We start from the raw sequence: 12,309 nt of genomic DNA on the forward strand, positions 1-12,309 counted from the left end.
GAATCTGAAACCCTATCTCGAAAATTAGTAGAAAATTTTATTTGCACATTTGGACTACCTAAATCCATTCTAACAGATCAAGGTCCCGATTTTATGTCTAAATTATTTAAGGAAGTAACAAAACTATTTAAAATTAAAAAACTAAATTGTAGTATATATCATCCACATTCAAATGGTGCATTAGAAAGGTCTCATGCTACATTGACAGACTATTTAAAGCATTATATTAAAGACAGTCAAACCGATTGGGATGACTGGCTCGATTTTGCTATGTTCTCATATAATACTACGACTCACTCATCAACTAAACTAACACCCTTTGAACTAATTTTTGGAAATAAAGCAAATCTTCCAAGTTCGATCACGAAAGATCCTGAATTCCGTTACACTTACGATAACTATATCGACGAACTTAACTTTAAATTACAAAAATGCCATCAGTTAGCAAGAGATAATTTAATAAAATCCAAAGAAATAAATAAAGAATACTATGACCGAAACATAAATACAGTAGAATATCAAGTTGGTGTAAATGTTTATTTACTAAACGAACAAAAGAAAGTAGTCCAAAAAGCTCAGTCCTCACTATAACGGTCCATATAAAATTATCAAGCAATTATACCAGATTTCACTATAAATTCAGGTGATTGTTGTAAGGAAAAGACAAAAAAGTAAATTACGACTAATTTAACGCTTATTCCCTTTAGAAGTATAAATTTAAATAAAGATGATCTCAATTTAGTCAGTAAAAAACTTACGAGACATGGACAAGATAGTAGAAGAATTAGAATCAAATAAAGAATTACCAATTTATCAAAGTTCTTATTTTGTTTACTTTATCAGTGCTCTTTTTAAGATATTAATTATATACATATTATATAAACTTTTTATGCATTGTAAACGTAAATTTTCTCGTGACGAATCGTCTAATTGCACAAAAATCACAAATTGTCTGACTTTAAATATTTGTAAAAAGTCAAACAAAGTACATGTTGATATTGATGACGACAACCCAGAAGAAGGTATTGAACTTAGATGTAGTACACGTATAGCTAAATTCTATCCACCGAGAAGCGATAGTGCCAGTAAACAACGAAATATACGCGTGTAGGGTTATAAACGTTTTAATTGGCTGGCGTTTAGATTTCTCTCCGCCTATTTCAGATCTGTATTACGAAAATTAAGTGATATTTATGAATATATATTTTTAAATAATAGAACATTTTTGATTCAATGCACATACAAAGTCGGCAATAAATGTTTTTCTCATCCCATATGTCATAAACTTGGGAATAGATATTCATTATACAATTTTTTGTTTGTATTTTTAAATTAAATACTAATACTAAATCAACTGACAACACTGTACACAGCTGTACTGCTGTAACTTCCATTAAATTAGTATTTGAAGAGAAGTCGAACGATAAAGATGCATCCCTAGCCACAGTTAGACGATACTTCTGTTATTACGCTGTTGCCAATTTGTTATATTTTATTGTGCTACATAGATTTTAAATCCCTTTGTTGACAATTATGAAAAATGAGCACATACATTTTGCAATGCATATGGAATGACATTTAAAATAACTTTTTTTTTCAAACCCTTTATATTTTGTGCACTTATTTCTATTTCCGTTAATCAGTCTGGTAAAATTATAATAAATCAAACTTGAGGAAAATGTATGTTATGCATTATTCTTATAAAAAAGATTTACAAATAATAATTGAGATTAGTGGGATAATTATGAAAATAAATACAAACAAACGAGGCTTACATGCCAAAAAAATCGTTCGCCTTCCGTTTTATAGCTAACTTGGGAAAAAAACGTGGCTACTAAGATGGCTTACCTTGTCGTTAAAAACAATTAGGAAAAACTTGAACTATCACTATCACCATTACTACCAATTTCTATAATTAACGGTTCAACCATGACCTCAATAATATGATCAAGTTCCCAGAACTTTTTTTCTACTGTATTCTGCACATGCTTCACACAGTTTTTCCATTTCTCCTGGGTAATGTTGTTAAGGGCATCATTTAAAAGGATTTTGACATCTGCAAATTTGAAAGTCTTGTTGTTGGCAGCAATAAAATTTTTAGCATCAGCCCAAATCAGCTCAATAGGATTGAGCTCACAATGGTAGGGTGGCAAACGTAAAACGGTTTTATTTTGAGCTTTTGCGAGTTCATCGATAACATATTTGTTATATTCAGCCTTACGCGGTGCCACTAATTGTAAGAGTTCAACTTTAAGCATGTCCTCATCGAAGTCGATATTTTTTGATCGTAACCAGTCTTTTATTTTTTGCTTTATCCATGCTGTAGTCGGTACTTTCTCACTTTTTCGCGAATGGTAAGGAGCATTATCGAGAACTATGACACAGATGTCTTCTAAAAGGGGCAAAATATTGGCAAACCACTTTTCAAAACCGTCTGAGTTCATTTCTTAGTGATAATCGCCACTCTTTTTTGATTCAAACGTCCATAGGCCACCTTCTACAAAACCTGTTTCACTCCCAATATGTGTAAGAATCAGTCTTTTTCCTTTGCCAAATGGATTTTTGAGACCTGCTGAGAGACCTGACAAAAACGCCTGCCTGGAAGATTTCACCGTTTCGTCAACCCACACATGAGATTTTGTATGTCCTGCATTTACCCACGTTTCATCTAAATAATAAATTTTCCTGTTTTCCTCCCGAAATTTTTTAATGGATTTTAAAAAATTTCGCCTCCATAAAATAATCTCTTCTCGTTCTAATAAAGCACTGTTTCTACCCCTACGTACGTATTTAAAATATAATGATTTTAGAAATTTATGGAAAGTACTGCGTTTAAAATTTGGCAAGCTTTCGTCGTCGTTAACAGCTGCAAGAACTTTGTCTATAGTTGGTATTTCGTTGCGAAAAAAAAAATTGATGTACAATTCGACGAATAGCAGTTTTATCAAAATCGTCTATTTTGTGAAGTATGGTTTTTCTGAGTTTGTTCTTTTTCGGTGAAGAAAATCCTCCTGTACTTTTCTGTTCCCTAATAATTCTGTACACAGAAGATTCACCTACTCCGCTGGTAGAAGCAGTTTGTTTAACTATTTCCGATATTAAAGCTTTAGGACGCGATTCCGTTGTCGATTTATAAATATTATCTATAACGCTTTTTTCCGTACTACTAAATGCACGTAATTTTGAACGCTTTTTTGGAGTTTATTCCTCGGCAGAATCTGTAGAACTCGACATTGTTTGTAAAACTGAAAATTAGACAGCAAACTGTAAACAGTGTAAAAAAATAAATATAAAAGCAAACAATAGAAAGCATAAATAAACACCCACTAAGTTCGATTAAACGCGCCGAAATGTACAATTATTACCACGAAAGCTATTTTATCAACTGAACTTATAGCGAGTTTATATACGCAAGAATTTGCTGAAGACAGTATTTGTTGGTTCAAACAAAATCAAACAGTAACTGATTATGGCAGTGTTAACAGTGGCGGTGTTTTATTTCATTGTAAATAGGAGCGTGTTACAAATTGCTATTTATTTTTAAAATGGAAAAATTTCTTTTGCATAAAACAAGATGAATCCAGATAAGTACAACATAATATTAATTTTGGATTTCCGATTTACCAAAAAAATATGTTTAAAAAAGTATGTATTAGCAAACGTTAAATCCGGACCTGGCAAATTTGGCAACGCCTTGTTGTTTTGGCGCACTATCTCTTCTCGTTGGATAGAGTTTAAGTTCCATATTTTTATGGCTTACGGCGTCATAAACATCTAAGAGGTAGTGACGATGCATGGCATGAGAAAAGAATGACAAAGAATAACATTTACATTTTACAACATGGATTAAATGCCTACTATAGAAGTTTCAGGTGAACCCAGTCCGATAAATCGCGTGGTGAATAAGCAAATAACTGTACTTATCGGCATGTTTCCAATTAAAAAAATTTATTGAAACCATATAACACTAGTTATTCTGTTACGTTTTGTAATTTTCAAAATGTTTGAATATTCACATGCTCATAATTCTCTAAATTTAAAAATATTGGACTTATTTGTTTATTCACAGGCTGGGAAATTACATCTTAACGTTAAGTACATAATATCCCAGTTTTGATAATTTTTTGACTTATGTGTTTATTCACAGGTGCCAGAGATTTGTAAATCCGGGAAATCGTCTGGGTTCTGGAGTACATTCCTATATAAATTATCGTACCAACTGCATGATTCCAGTTCCGATGCTAATAATTCCGACTCTGGTTCTTCGCTCTGGTTTTCTTGTGGTTGTCGTGACAAAGCATCTGCTACCTTGTTGAGGACTCCCTTTCTATATATTACCTCGAAATCGTACTGTTGCAGTTCTAAAGTCCATCTGGCTAACCGACCTGACAGGTTTTTAAGGTTCTTCAGCCATTTAAGGGACTGGTGGTCTGATATGACCTTAAAATTGTATCCTTCTATATATGGCCTCATTTGCTTTATCCCGTACACGATGGATAGACATTCTTTTTCCTTTGTGGATTATTTTGTCTCGGCTGGTGTGAAGGTTCGACTAGCACATGCAATTACTTTATCCTGGCCGTCGTATTTCTGTGTTAGTGCAACCCCAAGTCCACAGTTCGACGCATCTGTTTGCAGGTAAAATGTTTTCGAAAAATCGGGGCATGCTAATACTGGGGCCGATGTAAGTTTTGATTTTAGCTCTTCAAGCGTTTTCCTGCTTATCGGTCCATTTCCATCTTATCTTCGTCTTCAGAAGCATGTTTAGCGGTCCTGCTACTGTCGAATAGTTCTCTATGAATCGGCGGTACCATGATGTTATTCCTAGGAACCGGCGGAGTTGACGCACATTTTTCGGTGCTGTAAGTCCGGTTATAGCGTTGGTTTTCTCCGGGTCAGTTTTTATTCCTTCTGCTCCAACCACATGTCCTAAGTATCTGAGTTCTGACTGGCAAAACGTGCATTTCTCGAAGTTCAGCTGTAATCTGGCTTCTTTCAGTCTTCGGAAGACTTCATGTAGGTGATTTAAATGCTCTTGAAGAGTTTTAGATATTACTACGATATCATCCAAGTAGGCAAACGCGAATTCCATATCGGGAGGTATTACCTTATCCAGTAGGCGTTGGAAAGTGGCTCCTGCGGAATGCAGTCCGAATGGGGTGGTTTTGAACTGAAAATGGCCTTTTCCGTGTACGCTGAATGCTGTCACTGGGCGGCTTGTTTCTTCTAGGGGTATTTGAAAATATTCCTGTTTCAAATCGAGGGTCGATACAAAATTTGCTTCCGTAAGTCTATCCAGAATTTCCGATATTCTGGGTAACGGATATGCGTCCTTATCTGATAGTTCGTTGACTTTTCTAAAGTTAATGCAAAATATGTACGAGTTATCCTTTTTCCTAACTAGTACAATCGGTGAGCTCTAACCACTTGTGGAGGGTTCAATGGTTCCTTCTTTTAACATCTTGTCCACTTCTTGGTTGATGATCTGTAGCATTGCGGGATTGTGCCGCCTATAAGGCTGCTTGACTGGATCGCACTTTTTCTTCAATTTTATTTCGTGTCTTATTAAGTTGGTGGGTCCTGTTATGTTCTCAAACTCCCTTAGTTCTTTTCTTAGGAACCTTTCTAACTCCGTATTTTGAGTGGAGTCTTAAGTGTTACATGTCTCTTCTTGATGTTGTATGTATTGTTTGGTCGTATGTTTATCGAATTTAAGTTCGATAGAATGGTTCCTGAGGAATTCCACTCGTTTTAAGGCATCTTCCGTCAACCCTAGCATTACTATGAATGTTTGTCGGGTTTGTAACTTATCGATCTCGCATTCAATTGTCAACTTCTGGTTAAGTTCCATTGACGCTCCATTTGCTAGTCTTGTTCTCCCGCTATAGCTATCTAGAGAGTCCTTGTATATCTGAGCTATTCTATCCCCGACGTAATTTTTAGTGGTTACTGTGTCGATGAGCGCTCTGTATGTTCTTTGCCCTATTTTCAGTGATCCTGGCATCTTGCATCTAAAGCATGCCGTTTTCGCATCGTACTCTGCTTGGTCCGTGCGTCTCCAGTTTCCACGGCAAATCTGATTTGCTCGGGTCTTTTCGTCTACTAGAGCTTCGTATTCTTGGGCTAAATCTTGTAATTCGGCTAAGTTTCCGAAATCCCGGCGGCGAGCATAAAGCTTATATTCTAGTAACAAATTTTTGTATATCCTTTCGAGTTCTTGATTTCTGGAAAAAGATCCTTCTCGTCTGATTAATGTTTGAATCTCCGTGATATATCTATCTACTGGTTCGTTTTGTCTCTGTTTTCTGTTTCGGATTTGCTCTTCTGGTTCTTAATTCGATAGTTGAGAGGCCGTAATGCATCTTGGCACAACATATGGTAACATATTTTAGTGGCTCTTCCTCTTGATGTTTCATAAAGACTAACTTAACGTCTTGTGATGCACTATATACAAAATGTTCTTGTCCAGATTCTCTGTGTTTCTTGAGATGTCTGCATAAGGTTTCTTTCTGCGCTGGCTTGTCTTAGACTGAGCTGTTTTGCAATACAGTATTAGCAGCATTTTCGACGTTTTCGGCTACAGGTTTTATTTTTTTAACATCTGTTTTGCTTCTCGGCATCTGTAAGCCAAAAAATAAGCGGTTAAATTTTTATAGCCGTCTACAGTCCATACAACGTGTACTTTGGACCACGTCCGTGTATTTTGGAACATGGTCCAAAGTACAATTCATCAATGTAATTTTAAACTGGTTATTAATTTGTTACAACCCTGAGAATGCATCCAAAATTTCTACCTCCTCATTTTTAGAAGCATACATTGTTTCAGAATTAAAATATTTTAACATATTTTGAGTAGGTTCAAAATCTGTGCAGCCATTTTGTAAGTTAAACAGATACCATCGAACTCTCATAATGGCATCTGTACTATTAATCGCTAAGCGATTTCTAAGTCTGTTTTTTACAATATTTATGAAGGAAAAAACTCTTTCAACTGAAGCATTAGAAAATGGAAAGCTTTGTAACGCAAGAGCTAAATTTGAAATATTTTTGTATCTAGGTTAGCCTGCTGCATCGATATTATTTGCTACCTCAACCCAAAATTTTTCTGTATTATGCTGGTTTATCCAATTTACTCGAGGGAGTGATTTCCATTCTGAAACTGTAGTATCAACATCAGGACATATTGTTGAGAAGGATAAAATAATATTGGTTATTTCTGGTTGACGTATCTTAGATGTAACTAATTTAGGGTTAAATGAATTTATTTTTTCTAACGTATTCATACTTTCAGGGATTCGCATTTGAATTTGTCGACATAATTCCACTAAAAAACCTTTACATCTAGTTTTTACTATTATTAATTCATCTTGTTTAATTCCTACGGATGACACTTTTGAATTGCACAAATATCCAAAATTTATCAATTCTGTATGCATAACATAATCTTCAAATTTAAAACCAGCGACATTATTTTTTGAAATTTTTTGTAGTTTTGAAAGTTGCATAGGTGGTATTAAAATACTTAGATTATTACATAATAATAAATTCAAATCTTCTAATAACTTTAATGGATCTGCACTCTCTGATTCAAACAGTTTATTAACTTTAATTATTTCTTTTAATGCCCAACTTAAAAAGGTAAAACATAATAAATTCGTTTGATCCGATAACATTTGAAAGAGTTGTTCAGTCATATAACACCTTTCGTTATCCTTTACTAAACCAAAGTGTATTTTTAAAGCATCCCATTGATCCAGTATTTTAACATTAATGCATTATATCTGGCTAGCCACCTGGTTCCTGAAAGTTGGTCAAATTTAAGTGGTTGTTTATCTGTTAGTGTTTCAAATACTTGTTTGTATGCTATTTGCCTTTTTGTACTACAAGAGAACCAATTGTGACATTCCTTAATTATAAAGTTCAAATGACGAGGTAGAAGTTTAAATGCATGCTCTGCTGCTAAATGCAGAGAATGACAGACACACTTAATAACAACAAGTTCATTATTCTTAACCTTTAACAAAGAAGCTACTGAATTGTGTGCTCCAACCATAAAATTTGTACCATCAGCACCGATTCCTATCAGATTTTCTGATTTTAAACCATCTAGGTCTAGTTGCTTTGTCACTGCAGCTGAGATAGTTACGGCATCTCCCTTTTCAATTTCAATAAGTTTATAGAATGTCGTAACGATCTTAGTTTGCTTTTTACTAAAATATTTTATCATGACACATAGAATTTTTGTTGAATCAACCGCAGTACTCTCATCTATAATCAATGAGTATTTACTACCTGCAATATCAAAAAGTAATTCGTTAAGTATGCAGGGAGCCAATACATTCAATATTAAAGATGTTCATTTAGTTCTATGTAATTTTACTTCATTTAAAATTTCTGATGATGTATCTAAATTTTTTAAAAGTTATCCTAGATGGTCAATTGTTGAAACTGAGCAGTGCTTGCATATAAATGCAGCAATTTTCAATTCTGCTATTTTTCTGCTGGAGATCAAACCTTTTTTCATAAACTCAGTAATTTTTTTACTGGGGCCGGCCAAAGATTTTTACCATGGAGTAATAAATCTTTTTTATGTGCAGCTAAAGTGCATTTACATGTCTTGCAAAATGCTTTTGTCTCATTCATCTTCTGGTACAGGACCAATCCATCCTATATAGAATAATTAATTATTAATGACCCAAACCATAAAAATTGTATTAAACAGATTACCTTTAAGTTCAGCATCCGATTCCCAAGCAAGTCGGTATTTTCGGGTATACTCCTTTCCTTTAGACATATTTTTAAATTAACACGCGTACAAACACTAATTTAAATAATTTATGCATATTGAACACACCAGATATATAACCTTCAAACTCACGAGGTATCACAGAAATATAACCCTCAAAATTAATTCTAGAATTTCTAGAAATAGAAAAGTAAATAAAGTTAAACGATAGGACAGGAAGGAGATACGATTTTCTGTGTTCCATCTGCCATCAAGCACACAAAAATCAAATTTTGTTGTATCGCTGTTGGAGAAAACTGTAATGTAATGCTTTACCAAATAAGTTTAATAGTTTGTACTAGATGGCAGAATCGACTGTAAATGAATTTATATTCAAAGATTTTTGTGAATCACAGTTTAACTTGAAATTCAAAATCGACCAGGCAATGTGTTCTTAAAATTATACCCCAAAAAACCCCAATGTAAAAAAAAATTCCTTTAAAAAATCCCCCATTCAGTGTATACCCCCAAAAAATCACCCAAGCAAGAAAAAATACCCCAAATTTGGGGGAAAATCCCCCAATCTGGAAACACGGTGTTCTGCCCTCTGTGAGCGCATAGGAACGTTATATAACTAGTTAATGCACCTGAACCGCTCGTATGCCGTAAAAGTCCGAACGTTTCAAAGTACAAGAATCTCCTCTATACTTCTAATTGATTATTTATAGTTTTACTTAGTTTTATGGCATGATCTATTTTGTTTGTAATTAATAATATTACAATTTTCATAGATTTGGCTTGACGTACTTTACCGCTTTTGTTCTTTTCCGCACATTGAGTTTTGTTTTCGTAGGTTACACAGCCATTTGTCCGAATGTCGGATTCGTTTTTTACCGGCTTGTTTAATACTGAATTTATTTTGTAACTTCCTTTTCTTAGTTGGGTTCTCATTTACATTGTCCGTATTTCATCTTCATCATTGGAATTATTACCAGTACTACATACTTCATCGTCGGATAGATATCTTTTTTCAATTGATCATTTGGTTGTTCTCTTAACTCGTGACATGTTCTCTTATTACTGATTCCTGCCTTTAGCTATGGCGAAAAACATCTTAATTTTTCATTAGTATCACTAGATGTATCACTGGGAAAATAGTCCATCATCGGTATTATTTTGATTGGTTTTTTCTTCTGCATTATGAGAATTTGGATCTGGAAAAAATATCTCTTTTTAACAAATCTTTTTCAAATAATGAAAAATAGTGAAAAAACACGTTATTCCGTAAATGCCTTAAACATGCCAACATAATTTTTCATAATCAACGGTATTCATTCAATGCAATAAATGTGAGAGGTTTAAAACAAGCTATTAAACTAATCAATTTTTTAAACTAAATAGTTTATTGCTAAAATATTTTACACTATTCTACATAGTCCGTAAATGCATACAATATTTATTAATGAAAACTAAGATTCCACAGGACTTTAAATTTAGTATATTTTTTCTTGAATTTACAAACTTTATCTTAAGTTTACTCAGGCTAATAAATTGTCTCTTTTGTTTAGCTCGAAACATAACCTCTAAAATATAACGATATTAGCTTACCTGTATTATTTTCATTTTGTTGTCTTAAAGCCAAATTCAATATTTTTGCAACACGTGAATGTTTTTTGCACTCCGTAGTCAGTTGTATTCATTTATTATAATCACTTACTTACTCCATATAACTAAACAAAATCTGAAAATGTAAACAATCGATTTTAAGGCACTGTGTCTAGATGATACTGCAATGTTAGCAATGTACACAGAGGTATAGGGTTTCATGTCCACATGGTGCCCTCTGCCTCTAAACAAAATGTGACATGATACTTTTTTTAAAGTGCTTATCTTCGTTATTTTATAACGTAGGACATAGTGCTTTATACCTCTGTGTGGAGAATTAAAAGTTCATTATAATTGCAGTATAATCCCAATATTGACAAAAAATGACATAGTGCCCTTTACCTCCGGCATACAGATATAGAAAAGTGATTATTTACTTTGATAGAATTTCTTAAGTTTATTATTTCATTATATATTTGATTACTTAATTCTAATGGTTGGGATAAATTAATATGGGAAAGGAACGTATGTTTTGATAGTATCCTTTTTGCTTGTCCAATTTTGCCTGTCCAACAGGTATGGGATTGTTAATTTCTTTTATTTCTAACGTTTGATATCCTTATCGTAGATAGAGGAGTATGGTCATCGCTAGTATTTTCATGTTGATTGTAGTTATCTGTAACAATATGTTGAGGGTTTATACTTCGTAAGTGATATACTTTATTGTTGGATACTATTTTATTATCTCCGACTAATTTAGGATTTACTAATTTTTGATAAGGTTGATTACATTTCGCTAATCTTTGTTCTGGACCCTTTAACTGGTATATGGGACGATTCGTGTCTAATTTTATTTCTGATTGTTTAGATTTATTTGCACGTTCTAAGTTTTGTGTTTGCTTTTTATTTAGTTTATTAAGAATAAGATCATTAAGTATTTTTAGGTTTTTTGAGTGATCATGAATATACTCAGTTATTCTTTCATTCTCATCTCGTTCGAAGGGATTTTTATAATCTAGTTTGCCTCGCATCATTTGAAAGGGAGTATAGTCTGCAGCACTATGAGTACTATTGTTATAAGCTAATATTGCGTAACTCGTCAACTGAGAAATGATGATATATTTTCTTTTTCCTCTTTAAGTATTCTCAGACTTTCGATGATTGAAGAATGAAATCTTTCTATCGGACTGTTGCTATTTGGGTTGTAGGTGGTTACGTAATGGACATCTATATGATGTAAGAGGCAGAGATCTTGAAAGATTTTATTTCTAAATTCTGTGCCATTGTCACATGTTATTTTGTTGGGTATTCCGTATTGACTTATAAAGAATGTCAATTTGTTAACAGTTTTCATAGCGTTTATTGAATTTATACGATAGGCTTGGCCAAATTTAGAAAAGCTATCGATAATGGTAAGGAAATTTTGGTTACTAAATTTAAATGTATCGATATATACATATATATATATATATATATATATATATATATATATATATATATATATATATATATATATATATGTGTGTGTGTGTGTTCCATAGAAGAATTGCCAATTGGTGTTGGTTTGAGAATAAGTGAGTTGGGATGTCTTTCGTACTTTGACTTTTGATATAGGTCACAAGTGTTGACGGAATTTCTGCCATCTTTGTCCATGTCAGGCCAGTAGAAATGTTTTTTGAGTGCTGCGTGATTTTCATTAATGCCTCTGTGGTTTGTTTTCGTTTCGTGGTAAAATTTTAACTTTTCTTGTTTTTCTGCTTCTTCCGTTATACCTGTTAGAATTTTATTAGAAATGACCAGGGAAAATGCATTATTTTTAAATGAATTTGTCATAAAACGAATAAAAGGTATCTCGAGGTCTTTGTTTTTGAATAGTAGGTTGTATTGGGTTTTATGATCTCTTTAATTAAAAATAGAAACTGTGTTTCCTCAAAATCATTTTTTGGTATTTGCCAATGATATCTATTTTTGTCGAGTAT

At 33.2% G+C, this 12,309-nt stretch overlaps 1 protein-coding gene across 1 annotated transcript; it reads right to left on the minus strand.

Moving 5' to 3' along the window:
* Nucleotides 1–1,865: 1,865 nt before the first annotated feature.
* Nucleotides 1,866–2,444, minus strand: LOC140451130 (uncharacterized). Its single transcript, XM_072544859.1, has one exon. The coding sequence runs from the start codon at nucleotides 2,442–2,444 to the stop codon at nucleotides 1,866–1,868; it is 579 nt and encodes a 192-aa protein (XP_072400960.1).
* Between the last annotated feature and the right edge of the window lie 9,865 nt (nucleotides 2,445–12,309).

Source organism: Diabrotica undecimpunctata, chromosome 9 (genome assembly GCF_040954645.1).
Source record: "Diabrotica undecimpunctata isolate CICGRU chromosome 9, icDiaUnde3, whole genome shotgun sequence".
NCBI lineage: Eukaryota > Metazoa > Arthropoda > Insecta > Coleoptera > Chrysomelidae > Diabrotica > Diabrotica undecimpunctata.

Bases quoted from the DNA above. Each gene is read 5' to 3' on its own strand.
- LOC140451130 (XM_072544859.1), bottom strand. From the start codon at position 2,444: ATGAACTCAGACGGTTTTGAAAAGTGGTTTGCCAATATTTTGCCCCTT.